Source organism: Hypanus sabinus, chromosome 4 (assembly GCF_030144855.1).
Source record: "Hypanus sabinus isolate sHypSab1 chromosome 4, sHypSab1.hap1, whole genome shotgun sequence".
In the NCBI taxonomy this organism is placed as follows: domain Eukaryota; kingdom Metazoa; phylum Chordata; class Chondrichthyes; order Myliobatiformes; family Dasyatidae; genus Hypanus; species Hypanus sabinus.
Window position 1 is genome coordinate 119,605,264 of NC_082709.1, and position 18,755 is coordinate 119,624,018.

Here is an 18,755-nt window from a genome sequence, read left to right on the forward strand (position 1 = left end):
GCATATCCATTAAACATTACCACTCCTTAAAAATATGAAACAACTGTTCACTTGCTTTCTTCTCCTCCCATTTCTTCCTCTTCCCCACCCCACCCACTCCCTCCCCAGAAAACCCTGTCCTCTAACATGGCATAGTGGGTTAGTTTACCTCATTGGCAATGGGGGAGTTTACAGAGAGAGAAATAAACTCAGTCAAGGGCAGACACTGGAAGAAGATGTCCCAAAAGACAATGCAGTACAGTACGCCCTTATTTCAAGATTTCAAAGTTTTGCATTCTATTGCTTTCCCAACAGAATGCAAACATTCAGCTTTTCTTCATTCTGGGCTGGTCATTTTTTGAGAGACAGTGAACAACAGAGATAAAATTTAGCATTACTTGGTCACGCACAGTCCAGCCGAGGACAACACTTCGGGCAGGGCGTACTGCCTACTGACTACTGCTGATGGACATCTTCATGTCGTATAATTTTGTACGTAATCCAGTAAAAGATGTTAAAAATGAGGAATGCCAAAGGGAAGGCAGCACGGGATATCATGTCAATCCTTTTCGCTCTGTCAACAAATTTCTTCCTGACGGCTTCTGCGTCCTTGGGCTGTGGTGGTGGAGTTGGAGCTACTGTTTTGACTGCAGTGCCATCCTTGACCTGTAGACAATGGCCTACCCCATATCCACTGAAGTTAAAGCGGCTCTCCCGAGTCAAGTCTTCATCCTGTGAGACATAAGGCATGATGAAACCAGGCAGCCCAAAAAATATCGCAGCAGTTCAAAGGCAGAGCTCCCCTCCAACTCCTCAAAGACAGTCAGAAATGGAAAATGAAAGGAGGCCCTGGCAGATTATTCCCAAATCAATAAAAAACTGACAAGTTGATTTAGATAAATTCATGTTACTTCTGCCCTTCAGTCCCTCATCTAATTTTGTTTCTCACTCTTTTTATTGAGGTTGTTTAATGCTATTCTTAAAGTTACTTTGGGAAATTGAGGTTTCAATTTGCATGATAAGATCAGATACTATGGATATTAAAGCCTTTTCCCTAAGGCCAAGGACTTGTATTCATCCTGGAGAATGAACAGTGAGTGATTGCATTAACAACTTAGAACACCGCAGCTTGATCTCAACATGGAGGTCAATATCTTACATGGTGGCAAGCAGTATTCTCCCTTAATATTTTCAAAAGGATTGAGAGAAATTGACAGTTTGCTTGGGATAATGAATAGATGCACTGTCAGGTTTGCTATTGATCTACAAAGAACAAATTGAACCTGGGTTCAACATCAAGTGTAAGCTGGTCTGGCTGTTGAAGTGATTATATAATTTGATTATCATAAGGATAGATTTCATAAATGTTTTGAAAAAGGAAAATCTTTATATTGACAACCATTCTCTTTGGCTAAATTACAAACAAAATGATCAAATACTAGAGGACATGCATTTAAGGTGAGAGGAGCAATGTTTAAAGGTGATGTGCTTGGCATTTATTTTACAGAGTGGGAGGTGTCTGGAATGAGCTACCAGGAGTAACAAGCAGGTAGGATAGAGGCTTTTAGATAGACAAATCAATAAACAAGGAATGGAAGGATATGGATCATGTTCAGGCAGAAGACATTTAATTTAGCTGTGTGCTTATTGCAGACATAATGACCTGTAGGGTCTGTTCCTGTTCTGTACTGTCCTATGCTCTATGTTATAAAGGCTGAACAGCCAGCTATAGTTTTGCAAGAGTCAGGACTAGGTCTGCATGTGCAGATGTCAGATGCAAAGAACTTTGGGTTTGACTCTAAGTGCATCTAGAGTAGACCAGAAAACCTGGTCCTTAACTGGTGTGGATGTCTCCGGTGAGCCACTAAAGAACTGTACTCATGGAGATAACTCAAAACATTGGTTAACTCCTTTAAGTTTCTGAAGAATTCTGGAATGCAAAGGATTGTTTCTTTTTGAGCAAGGGTATTAAATTGTCTTCTCACCTCTTTTTACCTTGGTTAACGATGACAATGACAATTCACTTATAAATCAAGAATATATGTAAAATTCAACAACTTTCATAAAATTCAGTAATTAATTTGCAATTTGAGTCTGGCTGTACATTAATAAATTTCTCTTTTTTCTGTGGTTATTTGTCCTACTATAACTTAACATTCCAATATTCAGAAAATAAATTGGATAGAATAAACAAGAAGATCCTTGGAAACTATGCACATTGCTTCTCACCAAAGCTAATAGCAGTTTCTGAGGATGCAATTGAATTACATTAGGCTGTATAATCAAAGGATGAGCCATATGAATGGATGATAACGTCCTAATTCAGTCTGAACTCTGTTCAACAATCTCAAGGCAGTTCTCATTCTGTTTGTGAAATTAATGTAAATTCAATTCAAGCAATTGTTAAAAACAAATATTAACATTAAAATAAAGAAAAAAAATTGAACACCAAATGAACTGTTGTGAAAGCATTGCATAAGGTATGAACATATCTTTGAATTGAAATTAATTTTGTCTTTCATCATAATATTAAAGGCTGTATTGATAGGATTTCGGGAGGGTATTACTAGGGTGTATTGGTAAGTCTGTGGGATTCGTGTCCACAGAAGGCTGTGGAGAATGTCATAGGGCATATTGAACACGGAGATTGATAGGATTTGTAAGGACATCATAGGTTATGGGGAGCAGACAGGAATATAGGGTTGAGAATGATAATAAATCAGCCATGGAGGAATAGCAGAGCAGACTTCATGACCTGATTGGCTGAAATCTGCTCCTATGTCTTATGGTCTTATAGCGATATTGCTTTGAAAATCAAGTAGGCCGCTGACTGATAACTTTAAAACTCAGTATTAAAAATAATTTATCTGAACTGCATTCAGCCACAATACTGGGTGTACTTGCATCTTTCCCGAACAGGGTAGCTAGCTTAAAAACAGTTCCCCAAACAAAGCTAGAACCTTTAAGCTTCTGCTGGTTGACAATTTCCATCCCTGCAGATGATTCAAACCTTTTGAAGAGCTAGTAACTATTCCCAAAGAGGAAGTACTTGGAATACATAACATATTTGTTAAATGGTTTATTATTCAATATAAAAATCATAAAATGCTTGCATGAGATAGGAAGTGCACTGTAAATGATCCCCTGAGATAAGCTCAACTGGAATCCGCAGTTTAATAGCGGGGAAATCCTTGCCATCTGGTGGATGCAATTTCTAGCAAGAAATTTTGTTACCATCAGTTTGCTCCTGTCGCTCTAAGCACATTAGCTTTATTGATCCACACAGCTCAAGTCAAAAGCTTGTTTGACGCATTTGGCGGAATATATTCTGGCTTACAAAATTACTTTCTTCTCAGAAAGAATAAAAGTTCATTGGGATGGGAAGTTCTGAGCCATTAATATTAATGTTAATATTTTCAGATTCATAATTCCTGCATATATCTGTTATAAGAAAGAAGAACTGAAACTAGCTTCCAGTCATAGCAGAGCATTGATTATATTTCCATGATTGCCAACAAAGCGAGAGCCTGAAGTTGATTGGTAGTTACTTCATTTCTACTGTTACTGTGGACAGAATTGCAAGGCTGCAAGTAATCAAGCACAATGAACCTGGAGATAAATTTTCACTGGATTCTTAACGATCTCTGAGAGAAGTATCCCTGCTTTGTAAGAACCAGTCTTAGCCAACTTCTATGAAAGATTCATCAGACCGTAAATAAACCATAAACAAGATAGCAGCTTTAAAAAATTCCACTATTGTTCGAGGTTTAGTTCAGATATCTTACAACATTTGAAGATTCTATTTCTTACTCTGGGTAATTTATAATTGTATGCACAGTGTGATTGACTTGCAATAATCATTTAAATTGAAGCCCATTTTAATCAACATGAGACTAATGCAATTTTTAAGAGATTCTGTCTGTGTTTTACATCACAAGGCAATGGCTTTAGTTGTGAGTTTAAAAGGAAGAATTGCTTGTTTGTTGATGCCAGTTTTGTGTTGGCTACCCTCCAGTATGAACCTGGAGTTTAAATCTGCAATTGTGGAAAGCCTGCATCACTTCAACTTAAAGCAGACCTGAAGAGTGCACACAACGACCAGGTTCCATCTGCAATATGGAAGTAGACCTGCAAAAGTAGGAGATTTGAAGTGCGACCACATGTCCTTGAACTAAGTTGCAGAAACCATCAAATCCTCCAGTGACTTACAACTCTGACCCATTATGTTAAAGATGGAGAAAGATATGATGAAAAATAGTCTAATATAGCACCTTATCATATTATGTGCTTGCTACAATGAGAGCTCTTGAGGTTAATTCAAATTCCTACTTTTAGTTCTGGCTGTGGACCTCACCCAAAACTTGGGCAAGAGTCTATACTTCAGTACCTCTTAAACTTTACATTTATATAGCACCTAAGTCTGGCCCATTTCACCTATTTCAACCAAATACAGTAAAATTGAAGGAAATACAAGCCTACAATGGAGTACATTAACTTTGTCAAACAGGAGTGTTGTAAATACGGTTATTGAGGAAGAGACAAAGGTGGAGAGCCAGAAAAGCTGAGGATGAACATGAGTTATTAAGCCTCATTTGCTGTAAGTACTTTACAAATGATGGGTAAAGGCCCTCCTTGGCAGTAATTCCATGTGCAGAAACTGGGCTGCGTTCAATAAACAAAATACTGGAGGAACTCAGCAGGTCAGGCAGCATTTATGGAAATTAATAAACAGTTGACATTTCGGGCCAAGACAATTTTTCAGGGCTAAAACGGAAGAGGGTAGATGCCAGAACTAAAAGATTAGGGTGGGGGGGGAGTGTGGAAGGACGTTAGCTAAAAAGTGATAGGTGAAGCCAAGTAGATGGGAAAGATAAAGGGCTGGAGAAGAAGGGATAAATACATATTTAAAATGTAAAACACAAAAATAAATAGCTTTATAAAAACAAAATACTTCATTCCAAATAATAGGAAGGAAAATTGTGACGCTAAATTTACCCCATGCATTATATTTGTTTGAAGCCATCCACACAGCCCTACGAGGAACTATTATATGTTCCTCACTCAGAACTGCACAAGTGATAAGTGATACTGATATTATTAATTAGACTTGAGATTAATGAGGGGATTAGAAATTATTTTCCCCCCAGTTGTTTCAGGCTATTAATTGCATGAACTGAGCAAGTAAATCCTAAAGGAAGCCATTTATAGTTCAAAGGCTGTTAGAACGCAAGGAGATGAACTTTTACCTGAAAAATCCTGAACAAAATAATACCAGACTTTGCTCAATAGACAGGCAACTGAAGAGGAGGAGGACTGAAAGATCAAACAAATGTTATGTTTCGTGCAGGGAATTCATATAGCTCTTCTCTATTTATGGCCATTTTTGATGCAAAGTGTTGATTGACCTGATAAAGAAAAAAATGTCACCATATTGGGATAGGTGGTTTACACAGAAATCTTGCGGTACACAAGATGTCACCAGATCAGGGTGTCATCTGATTGATTTAGTGCCATGGACATTTCAGTGAAGACTCTGCTCGGCTTGAAATCCTTACTTTTCATTTGTGTTATTTTCCTAGCAAAGTGAAGTTTCTGAATGTTGATGAAGGCTCAGTTGACAGTATTATTAAATCTGTGTCAGATGATTGTGAATTCAAACACCACTCCAGTGACATGAAAAAAAATCTCTCGGCTAGTACTCTGAAAGAATGTTGTATTTTTGGAGGTGGTATTTTTCAGACGGATTATTAAGCAGGGCTCCTGTCTACTCTCTCAAATCTCACAGCCTTATTTTGTAGAAGTGCAGTAGAGTTATCTTCAAATTCTTGGAAAATGTCTGTCCTTCACTCAAACTTAATGTAACAGATAATCTGGTTGTTACCCTTTCCCTATATTATACTTGTGGCTGCACCTCTGAAGGCCTCATTGGTTACAAAACGAATTAGGATTTCCTGAAGGTACTATATAAATTATGCCTTTCTTTTTTTTTGCAGGAATGAAGGGAAGAGAAGCTTCAACCAAAGAAAGGGGCTATGTGGACTGTCGCAAGCATAAGAAAGCATGTTTGACTAAACTGCTAGCATCCTTTGGGATGTGACTTACAGAGTGGATAAAAGGGCAGCACAGTGGAATATCTAGAACAGCTACTACCTCACTGCTCAATGACCCAGTTTAATCCTGACCTCATGAACTAATGTTTTTGAGTTTTCACATTCTCCCTATGACCTGCGCGTATTTCTATTGGGTATTCTGGTTTCCTTTCATATCCAAAAATGTCCAGGTTTGTAGGTTATTTGGCCACTGTAAATTCTCCCTGGTATGTAGGTGAGAAATAGAATCTGAGGGTGGGGGTGGTTGGGGAGTGGAGTTCATGATAATGTGAGGAGAATTAAAAATGGAATTAATTGGTTCATGTAGGTGATTGATGCTCAGCATGGAATTGATGAGCAAAGGTCCTGTTGTGTGCTGACCATTGCTACTCTAGCAGGCTGCACTTATCTGCATTTATTTTTCATGCTTTACCTGCAAAACAATCTCCACTTGTTTCCAGGGAAATAGCTCTTCTTGACCGAGAACACTTAAATTTCCAAACAGACTGGACAAATTAAATTAGCGGTGATATGATGGAAGACATATTCACGGAGAGTATATAAGGAACAAAAACATAAAAATAAATAAAAGTTATTTATCTCTCATTGATAAGGGGTATGAAAGACAGGACTAGAGTCAAAGGAAGAGGCTAACAAAGTTGCCAGAAATAGCAGCAGGTCTGAGAAATGGGAGCATTTTAGTATTCAGCAAAGGAGGACAAACAACTGAATGATAATAAAGGGATGACAGAAGATAAATGTAGTCTGACAAGAATCATCAAATCATACACCATAGATATTTATAAAGGAAAAGACAGTGAAGGCAAATGTGGGCCCATACAGACTTGGATGGAAGGAGAATAAGGAAATTACACAGGAAATCAATGCATGAATTCACAAAGGAAGGCACTAAAAGCTTGACAGAAACAATTTTTCAAAAAAAATCTATCCAAGAAATTTCTGGAAATTTCAAAGTGGACATCGATAGATTGAAGGTGGGGAAAAGGTAGACATAACTGAAGTGGATAGCCGGAGTTAACTGCCCATCAGCCTCGATCTAATTGGATGATACAGCAGTTGGAAAGAGTGCATTAACAGCACTGAAGGCTTTCAGCTTACGGCTGGTTCAAAATCACCCAGGCAGCAGGAAAGGGACATGCTGTAATTATAGAGCTGAAGAGGGTGGTTAGCACCACAGTCAATTTTTCTTGATAAAGTTATTGGTTTAATCTAATCAGTGTAGTATTTAATGAACCATTTGTGCACTGCTACGTTATCCATCTTGAACAAAAGCAGTTAGTCGGTTGCTTATCTTTAGAATGGGAAACTTCCCACCTATGCTGGAAACCTGACAAAGCTGCATCTTTTCATTTCTGAGCCTGGATGCGGATTCAGGACCACATGCTTATACACAGCTCCGGTACATGAACGGACATCTGTTCAATGAGTAACTCTGGGTTGCACCATTGGAGTAATAGATCATCACTGAATTGAAGTTATTCTAACTTCAGGAAATTACAAAGCAGTGACAGCATATTACCTTTGGGTAACATGGACTAATATGGCCTGCACATGATCAGCTATGTGTAAATTATAGCATCCCTCGGATAATTTTGCAAAAATGATATAAGGCTCTAATAATGTAAGATAATTTTCATAATACCAAAAGCAATAGAAATATTGATAAATTTGTTCTCTGCATTTCACGATTGCATTTCCTGCTGAAGAGTGATATGTAAATTATGGCAAAGGGTTCTGGATGTGAGATTAATTTAATGAAATAGATAGATTAAGCTAAATTGAAAAGAGGCCTTAAGTCTAAATTTGAAGTTTGACAATTTATGGATTCCATGAGAAGGCACAGAGCAGGAATATACATTAAAAAGTTTAATTTTACATCATTGCTCATTGTTGAGAGGGCAGGAAATGTTGATATTAATGCAGAAAGAGTTACAATATCAACCTTGGCAGGTGAAGGAGATGATCACCTGTTCATTGACAAGCTATGCACAGTATGCGTATGGATGGTATTGACATTAGTATATGTGGTATATATAAACAACAAGAAGGCTAGGAGCAATAGATGGGTCTAATCCATACCATTACATGAATGGTTAACAAATCTGCTACCTAGTAGTCTAGCAATGGTGCATGGGTTCAATTATTGACAGGTTGATGGTGGTTTATGGGTCAATGGCTCTGACTCAGCAGTGGTTTCTAGCTTCGGTCTCTGAAGGTAATCCATGATAACCTACGAGTGATATATGGATTTCATCTCTTGTTTACCTGAAAGGATGGTGGTTTGCATTGGGTTCATGGAAGTTTAGGAATTGAGAACACAAAAGGAAGACAATCAGCACATTTCAGCCGAAAGTGAGCTGCTTAGGTTAATTCCACTTCCCAGGAAGATGGGGTAATGGGTTGCAGCCTGGCAAGGCTGGCTGGAAAAAAATGAGTGATATGGATCCTGATACCTATTGTACCACACACACACACACACACACGTGGCAACGATGAGTCTGTAGCATGGTCAGACAAATTCTCTTTCATTCTAACTGAAGCAGACATCCCACTCAACATGAACACCTTTTCCTGCATGAGTAGCACGTCCTGTTTGCCAAATGAATTCTGCAGACATTGAATCTAAATGCATATGTATTCCTTTAAATGAAATTTCTCTATGCATCAGAACATCATAAAGATGGAAGACCTGGTATCAAATTTGGTGACCTTTGCATAATACAAAACACTCAATTGCGATCAGTAATCAGTTTCCCATTCTCATTCTAACGTGTACCACACAAAAATGTTGTCTTATGCAATAGAATTCTGAGCAACCTTGGGGAAGTATCCGCAAAGAGCTAAAATCACGCTTAGAAAACAAGGCTGGCCAAGTTTAATCCACAATGTAATAGAAAGCAAAAGGAAAACAAGGAGTTTGAATGAAGGAATTAAAAAATTCAATGCTCCCTATATTGAATTTCTCATTAGGAGAGCACATTACAAAGTATAGAAATCAGTATGGCTGATTCACAGTACCAGAATAATAGCAGCCATGTGATAATACAAATTTAATTAACCTTAACATTTTAATGGATACAATTGTAAAAACATAAAAAAAGTCCTGAAAATGAGTACAACCTTAATTACAGTTCTGTCTGGAAAGCTGACAATTACACAGCATTAAGTGCATCTGTTTAACAATGCCTTTGTAGTACATAGGTTTCAATTTAAATTTTGATTTTGACCTTTATATTCTGAACCAACCAATCCTCCAGTTGTGACCATAGCAGCTGTTGGTTTGGCCTCCATTAATGCTGCAATTGCATTGGCATGCTGCTTTAAAATGAATCTTGTCACATTATTACCTTGCCCTATCACCAATCAGATGCTCCTTGGCAATAAGACACTTTGACCAGAACTAGTCCTCATTCCCTCCTTTCATTTGTACCAGGAATATATGACTCACTTCAAATATTCCAACAATTGTTAGTCACCTGTGAGGGGCAATCAGTGCACCTGGTCCCCACATGGATCAATCAATTTTTAATTGCAGAGGTTTTACAGCCTGTGTTATGATTCAAGGCTTAGGGTTTGCATGGGAACACTTCCATTTCACTGACTTCAGTACAGTGTTGACAAAATCTAGATGAGAAATGGGGCAAGGGCTCTCTTTTGCACAGACTGGAAATACCCCGATGCAATTTTACTTTCAAATCTCTGTGGACAAACTTTATTTAATGGCCACAGGTCTGGAACTATTCAGAGATATTTATAAGCATGACAGGAGATTTGTTTGTCCACTGTCAGCTGTTACCCTGTTTATGTTAGTTGCACTGCATGGCTGCATTCAGTCTGATCTTGATAAACTAAACTGAAGGCAATCCTCTCATGCCTAACACTGCAGGCTGCTTCCAAACCAGTTGGGGCAAAGAGCAAAATTTGGATTGAGATATTATTGTTATGCACGACTGCCTTCCTTAATTAAATCCATTCAGAATCACCCTGGCCAGTTTATGCATAGTCTGCCTCCTTAAAGTAAGAGGAAGAATTCAGTGAAAATAAAAATTGCTGCTGTTGAGGGGAGATTTGATAGAGGTATACAAAATTATGAGGGGTATAGACAGAGTAAATGCAAGCAAGCTTCATTCCACTGAGGTAGGTTAAGACTAGAACCGGAGGTCATGAAAGGTGAAATGTTTAAGGGGAACATGAGGGAGAACTTCTTCATTTAGAGGGTGGTGTGAGTGTAGAATGATCTGCCAGCACAAGTGGTGGATGTGGGTTCAATTTCAATTCTTAAAATAAAAGTTTGGATAAGTTCACAGCCGGGAAGGGTCTGGTGGGCTATGGTACAGGTTCAGGTCAATGGGACTAGGGAGACTAAAGGTTGAGGGGCCAAAGGGCCTGTTTCTGTGCTGTAGTACTCTATGACTCTATGATGGAAATCTAACTTAAAAACAGAAAATGCTGGAAATACTCAGCAGGTCAGGCAGCATCCATGGGAAGAGTAACAGAGTTCAAATTTCAGGTTGAAAACTCTTTGTCAGAACTGTGGAGACCAAAGAAACTCCCTCCCAGCAGCTCAGCAAATTTATTTTGTCTCCAATGCTGACAAAGGGTCTTTGACTTAAAATATTAACTGTTTTGATTAATGGTCATTTGAATTAGCTAGATTTTCTTAAATATACTGTTTTTTACATTTTAAACAAAGCAGCACACTTTCAGTTTAATGTATATCCATGTATGTGCTTATAGGGAGATCATATTTGACATTAATTTAATGTATAGAACATACATATCCATGCACGTACTTATAGGAAGATCATATTCAGAAACATAGAAACATAGAAAATAGGTGTAGGAGTAGGCCATTCGGTCCTTTGAGCCTGCACCACCATTCAGTATGATCATGGCTGATCATCCAACTCAGAACCCTGTACCTGCTTTCTCTCCATACCCCCGATCCCTTTAGCCACAAGGGCCATATCTAACTTCCTCTTAAATATAGCCAATGAACCGGCCTCAACTGTTTCCTGTGGCAGAGAATTCCACAGATTCACCACTCTCTGTGTGAAGAAGTTTTTCCTCATCTCGGTCCTAAAAGGCTTCCCATTTATCCTTAAACTGTGACCCTTCATTCCGGACTTCCCAACATCGGAAACAATCTTCCTGCATCTAGCCTGTCCAATCCCTTTAGAATTTTATACGTTTCAATAAGATCCCCCCTCAATCTTCTAATCTTCCTCAATTTGACAGGGAAATCATGAATGTAATATGTTTGCTTCTCAACCTTGCAACAATCTCATAGACATTCAGTATGCAGCAAGTCCTAAAGACTCAACATATAAAATAAATATGTGTGCAGCCTGCTAAGTAAACCTCTAACTCTGTGTTTCGAAATTTCAAGAAGATATTTCAACTAGCTATAATATAAGTGAGTCTCAAATGTCAATAAAATTCGTCACTGAAAATGAAATAATCTTCCTGATAATTTCTCTTGAAGGCTCCCAGGGAAGAACCACATCTATCATGATACCATTAAGTGTTTCTATCACAGCTGCTAATATACCCATTTTTCCTGCTTATTAGCAAACAATAACTTTAGCAGACTCCCTGTGAAAAGTGATATTTCCTATTCCTTTCTTGACAGGCATGAATGTCTTTTAAAATGCCCAGCCAGAGAAGGGCTGGAAGGGCCCATTCCATGCTGTATCTCAGTAAATAAATAAATATAAGTGAGTAAATCTCTGCTTTCCATCAAAACTGGGGGCAAGAGGTATAGCACGAATAAGTAAATCTCTGGAGGTTGGGCGATTAATATTTTGTGCCCTCTGAGAAGCTAATTATAATAGAACAGAATTATCAGAGCAGAGAAACTGAAACTTGAATCATTTGAATGTTTGTAATTAAGCATAAGAAGCACAGAATATTTTGGAAATCTGTAGAAATATTGCTGTCGGTTTGTCAAAATGCTAGCAGGGATGATTTATTTTCATAATGATATTGTCAACAAATGCAAATCATTTTGTTACACATACTGTAGCAACCAGAAGAAATCTTCAGAAAACACTTAGTGACAGTGGGAAACATCCCTGATGCACATGGTAGTGGGGAAATATTTCTCTCTCTCTCTCTCTCTCTCTCTCTCTTTCTCCCCCCTCACCTTCTCCCTTTCCTGTCCCGCTCTCCCCCTCCCTCTACCCCTCTCAATCTCCCTCTTCCTTTACCATTTTCCCTCTCCCTCTGCCCCTTTCAATCTCTTCCTCTTGCTCTATCCCTCTCCCCACCCATTGTTCCCTCTTTCCTTATCTCCCCCCATTCCCACCACTAATATCCAATCTTTATGGCCATCAATTCCACTCAACTGCATCTCTGTCATCTCCCACTTATCTGCCCTCACTGCATCTTCTGGTTGTCATAACAAAGATAGGGTTTCCATATTCTTTACTCACCACCCACAAATTGCCATATCCAGCACATCAGAATCAATAACTTCCACTATCTCCAACAGAAAATTATCACTAAGCACATCTTTCCCTCCCCATCACTGCCCACAACCTCTAGTTGCTTTCCATTGGGATTTGTCTCCAGGTGACGACCTTGCCCACTCATCCCTCCCCTCTGATCTCCCTTCTGGCACTTATCCCTGCAAGCATGACAAGTGCTACTCCCTCACCACCGTTCGAAACCCCAAATCCTCCTTCTGGGTAAGGTGTCACTTCATATGAGAATCTGGTGGGAACATCTGTTGTATCTGGTGCCCCCAGTGCTGTCTCCTCTACCTCGGTGAAACCTGATGCAGATTGGGGGAATGCATTGTCAAGCACTGTTGCTCTGTCCACTGCAAAAGCTAGGTTCTCCCAATGCCTACCCCTTTCAATCCAGCTTCCCATTCCCATTACAATGTGTCTGCTCATGTCCTCCTCTATTGCCAAGGTGAGGATGGAGGAGCAACACCTCATATTCCGTCCAGATAGACTCCAACTTTATGACATGAACCTCAATTTCTCTAATTTCTACCCCCTCCCTCCATCTCTTGTTTTCCATTCCCCATTCTGATTACCCTCTCATGATTCTCTTCTCCTCACCTATCCAGAAGCTCCCTCTGGTTCCCTAGCCCCCCCCCTTCCATTTCCCTTTCTTCCACAGTTCAATGCCCTCTCCTAATAGATTTCTTCTTCTACAGTCCTTTGCCTCTTCCACCTATCCCCTCCCAATTTCTTACTTCATCTCCCCTTCCCGCTTACCTGGTTTTACCAAACACCTACCTACTCATATTCCTTACCTCCCCACCCCCCACCTTCTTCTCCCTTCATCTCTGGTTCTGATGAAGGGTCTCAGCCCAAAACGTTGACTGGGTATTCCCATCCATAGATGCAGCATGACTTGCTGAGTTGCTCCAGCATTTTTTTATTTGGTGTTGTTTACAATAGATGCAGAATCTGTTGTGCTCTTAAAACTAAATTTGCGTTAACATATGTTATCATGCAGACACTTGGCCTGTTATCTTAATGTGGTGATAATCCGTGGAAAATTAAGCTCAATTTCAATGTTTCAGGAATGTCTCCACATTTACAACAATGACTCAAAATATCCTGTAATCTTACATTAAAATAGATACATTTACTCATGCAATCAAGAAAATGTCGATATGTCTGAACAATACTACTAAATTTCCTCAATTGTTTTTACCCCAAATATGCAAAACCTTACAAAACAATTTCCTGCTCATTAACACCAGACTGGAGGACCTGGATGCACTTTGGTGACCTCTACATAACAAACAGGGCAGGACGCAGGAGACTGGGCAACAGTTAGGAAGGAAAAAGGGGTTAAGGAGTCAGTGCAGAGTACTCCTGTGGCCATCCCCTTCAACAACATGTATATCACTTTGGATACTGTTGGTGGGGGGCGATGACCAAAAAGAGGAAATTCACAGGGGTGAGGTCTCTGACATTAAGTCTGCCTCTGTGACTCTGAAAGAGAAAGGGGGAGAAGAGGCAAGCTGTGGTGACAGGGGTTTGTTGGGGGAACAAATCAGGAGGCTCTGTGGGTGAGAATGAGACTCCTGGATGGTATGTTGCCGCCTGGATACCAGGATTGGGATTTCCGGGTTCGAGTCCTCAGCATCCTTAAGTGGGAAGGTGAACAGCCAGAAGTCACAGTCCATGTAGGTACCAATGGATTGGATAGGAAAAGTGATGAGGTTCTGCATAGAGAGTTCAGGGAGTTACATTCTACGTTAAAGGGTATGACCTCTAGGGTTGTGATCTCCGGATTGCCACCTGTGTGACGTGCTACTGAGGCTAGAACTAGGAAGATTATACAGTTTAATACCTGGGTAAGGAGTTGGTGTAGGAGGGAGGGCATAAGATTTTTGGATCATTGGGCTCTATTCCAGGTAAGGTAGTACCTGAATTGAAGGGACTAGTGTGGACTGGAATTGTAGGGACCAGTGTGGACTGGAATTGTAGGGAGACTAATATCCTAGCGGGAAAACCTGTTAACGTTGTACGGAGGAATTTAAACCAGAGTTGTAGGCGGGTGGTAACCAAAGTGCCACAACTGTTAGCGGAGAGGTTGTGGAGCTGGATGTCAGTAAGACCTTAGACAAATTTAGGAATCACAAGGTTGAGCACGGTGTGACTAGAGTCCTGAGCTGCCTGTATTTCAATGCAATGAGTATCATAGGAAAGCTGGATGATAGTGATGGAGAAGAGGTAGCTGGTTTATAAACAGAGGCAATGTATAGTGAAGAGAGGTTGTTGATAGAGCAAAATTGTGGTCAACAAGATGAGTTGTGATGTAAAAGGCAGACAAAATCTAAAAGGATGAATACAAGACTGAGGGTGTTATATTTGAATGTGCACTGTATACAGAATAAAGTGAATGAACTTGTAGCACAGTTACAGATTGGCAGGAATGATGTTGTTTGCATCACTGATTCCTGGCTGAAAGAAAATTATAGCTGGAAGCTTAATGCCAAGGGTGTACATTGTATCAAAAGGACAGGTAAAAAATTAAATCAAATCATCAGAAAGAGTTGGCATAGGTATTTAAACTTTGTGGATAGAACAGAGGAACTGCAAGGGTAAAAAGACCCTGGTGGGAGTTGAATGCAGACCCCTAAACAATACAAAGGATATGGGTACAAATAACAAACGGAGATAGAAAATGCATACCAAAAGGGCAATGTTACAATAGTCATGGGGGATTTCAATACTCAAGTAGATTGGGAATTGTTGTAAATCCTCAATTGGCTCGTTAATATCCCTCAGCGGAAGAATCCTGCCAACTACTCTGGCCAATAGGCGACTCTGGAATAAATCGGTTGACACCCTAACTAAACTCAGTAATAGCCTAGCAAGATGCTCAGTCCTATCCTAACCACTAGGGTAGTTCGGTATTCCTTTTCCAGAGGCAATTTTGGGAAGGGAAATAAATGCTGGTCTTGTGAGTTACCCCCACATCCTGAAAAGAATGAAGAAAGGTAAAAGGAAATCCCATCACTTGCTCCTCATTTACCTTATTTTGTCGTCTCTGTTTTCTTCTCAGGCGCAAAAATTCTTTGTGCTGGCGTGACACAAAGTTTACGCCGGCATACTCCAACAAGGCGGAAAACACAAAGAGCAGGCACACTGCCATCCAAATATCTATGGCTTTGACATATGAAACCTAGATGAAACACAATATTACGTTAACACAAGATAACATCAAAAATTAAAATTATCATTCTTTACTTATATCAATATTTATGACAGATATTATACTTAGACAATATAATTTGCATCTTCAGAGAAAAAGGCCAACAATTCATGCAGTAGCAATTATTATCAGTGTAGTATTTTCTCTCTGTGTCAGATCTGGACCATCGCTGGGATTCACAGATCATTGAAGTTGGGTGTCCTGTGCTTTTCTCTAAACAGAATCAGATTAAAAGAAGGCTGGCAACAATGAGCCAAAATGCAGCCCACTTTTGTCAGTCCCTAAAAACCATATGTGATCCTTGCACCAACCACAGCAGCAAACTATCCCACAGTGGTCCCTGAAGTTTAAAATGGTGCAACAATTAGCCTGTCTGCTTCACGAGCTCATGGGATCAGAAGTCAATCCTGACCATGTTCTCTTTGGGACTGCTTGGTTTCCCTGAATACTCTTGTTTCCTTCTGCATCCCAGGGGTGGCATAGCAGTATAGTCAGCCTTGTAGCACCACGGATCTTGGTTTAATCATTTTATCTTCAGCCATGAGGTGTTTGAACATTGTGGGCTTTCTCAAGATGTTCCTTCAGACATTACCAAGATCTGTAGGTTGGTAGTTTATTTTCTCACTGCAAATTGCCCCTGGCATATGGGTGACAGGAATGCATGGATGATAAAATAGGATCAGTGAAGGATAAGTGTAGCTGGGTCTTTGATGTTTAGCATGGATTCAATGGGCTGAAGGGGCTGTTTCAACGTAGGAGTCTATCTGTTCCAACACAACAGCAGTGGGCTGGTGATGCTAATCAGTGCCTTATTGGAGGTTAAATGACGAGAATCCCTTGGAAGTTAATGAGGATAAGGTAGTGGGTTAAGCACAAGTTGGTGGTGGCTCCAATACTAAGGTGGAGGAGAGGATCATTCTCCTATTCTTCCTAGCAGTGCATTTAAGATCATGTATAAGACAAGACTGCAGTCTGGATCTCTGAACAGCAGATTCTTCATGAGCCACTGCAGAGCCTGTTTCTATTTCTATGACCAATGTGGGGAACAGACTCAGAAAATGGCAAATGAGTCTCACTTCCTGAAGATACTACAGTAGCTCAGCTACTATACAATTGCCCCTTCCAACTTTGTCATAATCTAGGTCCTTACACAATTTGGGAATGGTTGTCCATAGCTATAAGATTTAAACTCTCCCAGTTCAGAAACAATATTAGGAGATTAAATTTAATAAATATAGATAAAGTGGATATATTGGAGCAGTGAATAAAGTGCTGAAGGAGAAATCACTAAGGGAAAGTTACCTGAGGTGATGTTCTAAAAAGGTAGCCTCAGCATCAGAATTTTAGAGCAGGTCATGAAAATTACTTCAGAATATAAGGAAAACATTTTTGTCTTATCCAGCTGGGCAGTTGTCCAGCAGCTCTCTAATTCTGTACTGAACCAACCTGATCTTTAGCCAATTCCTGTCAGGCAATGAAGGTAAAAAGCTATCCTCATTAGATTCAATGATTTTTTTCTGAAAACTCGGCTGCATAACACTGGATCATTGTTGAGGCAGAAGATTATTTTCAATAAATGAAGTTCCTCTGAGCCATTTCTGTGCCGACCAGACATTCAGAACAAATACACAGGTCTCAACTGATCTGTTATCCTGTTTGTATTGGACTCCTTTGCCCGGAACTGAGCTGGAATACCACCAGACAGACATCAAGCTGCTTAGGTCACTTTTGGAAAACTGTGCAAGATTCCAAATAAGTACGATTCATTTGCTACAAAGCAACATAAATCATAAGTATTCAAGCAAGTTGTCATAATTTTTGGGTTGATTTAATGTATCACCCACAGTAAATTCAGTATAGCCTTGTGATCTGTAGTCTACTTATTTCTACCTAACCTTCTACAATACGGAATTTAACAGAGAAAACTCACTCCATACGGTAATAACCAGAATGTATCACAAGTGGTTTCCTCAAAATAGAGAACCTTGAAACCAAGATTGACATATTTCAGTTAGTCAAGGATATTAGTTGACATAGAACTAAGAAAGGCTGAGCTGTTTAGAGCTAATTTAAATGAGGACATTTAAGAGGCTGAATATTCAATAGCTGTTTTTCAGGTTTCTGCTACAAATAATTGCATAGAAGGCAGAATGAACTTACTGTATATTTCAAACAGAATCTAATGTATACATGCAGAGTTTTAAATATTTCTTATTTTTAAAAACTTCTGTGGAGACTTAGAAATGATCCATTTCCATGCTGAATCTGGGTTCGTATTTTTTTCTTTTAAGCGGTTCTTTGATATAGAAGATGACTTACATGAACAGTGGCAGCATTCTCTACAGAACGATTTAGGAGTACAGATACATGGTTCTCTGAACATGGTAGATAAGGAGGTGAAGAAGGCACTGACATGCGAACATTCATCAGTCAGGTTATTGAGTGTAATAGTTGGGGTGTTATGTTACAACTGTACAAGATGCTGTTAAAGTCAGACTTGGAGTATTGTGTACTATTTTGGTCACCCTGTTGAAGGAAAGATGTCACAAAGCTGAAGCCAGTGCAAAGAAGATTTAGAAGAACATGGCCTGGACTAGAAGGCCTGAGTTTTAGGGACAAGTTGGGGAGACTAGGACTTTACTCTTTTCGGTGTCCTTATAGAGATGTAGAAAATCATGAAGGTATTGTTAAGGTTAATGAACGTAATCTAATATCCAGGGAAAAGGGAACTAAAGTCTAGAGGGCATAGGTGAGAGAAAAAAGGAGATTTAAAAGGAACCTTAGGGAAAACTCCTTTAAACCGAGGGTTGTGCATCTATGGAATAAGCTGCCAGAGGAAATAGTTGAGGCAGGTACAATGATGACATTTAAGAGACAATTGGATAAGCATGTGTATAGAAAAGGGTTAGAGCAGGAGTTCTCAACCTGTTTATACCACGGACCAATACCATTAGGCAAGGGGTCCATGGATTTCAAGTT

General features: G+C 39.5%; 1 protein-coding gene across 2 annotated transcripts in view; it reads right to left on the minus strand.

The window, feature by feature from the left end:
- Positions 1 to 435: 435 nt before the first annotated feature.
- glra2 (glycine receptor, alpha 2) overlaps positions 436 to 18,755 on the minus strand; it is a 215,707-nt gene continuing 197,387 nt past the window's right edge. For both annotated transcript variants that reach the window (XM_059966154.1, XM_059966153.1), the window contains exons 8-9: positions 15,597 to 15,746; positions 436 to 711 (exon numbers count right to left, since the gene is read on the minus strand). In XM_059966154.1, the coding sequence (XP_059822137.1) occupies positions 436 to 711; positions 15,597 to 15,746 (426 nt within the window). The remainder of the gene's footprint in view (positions 712 to 15,596; positions 15,747 to 18,755) is intronic.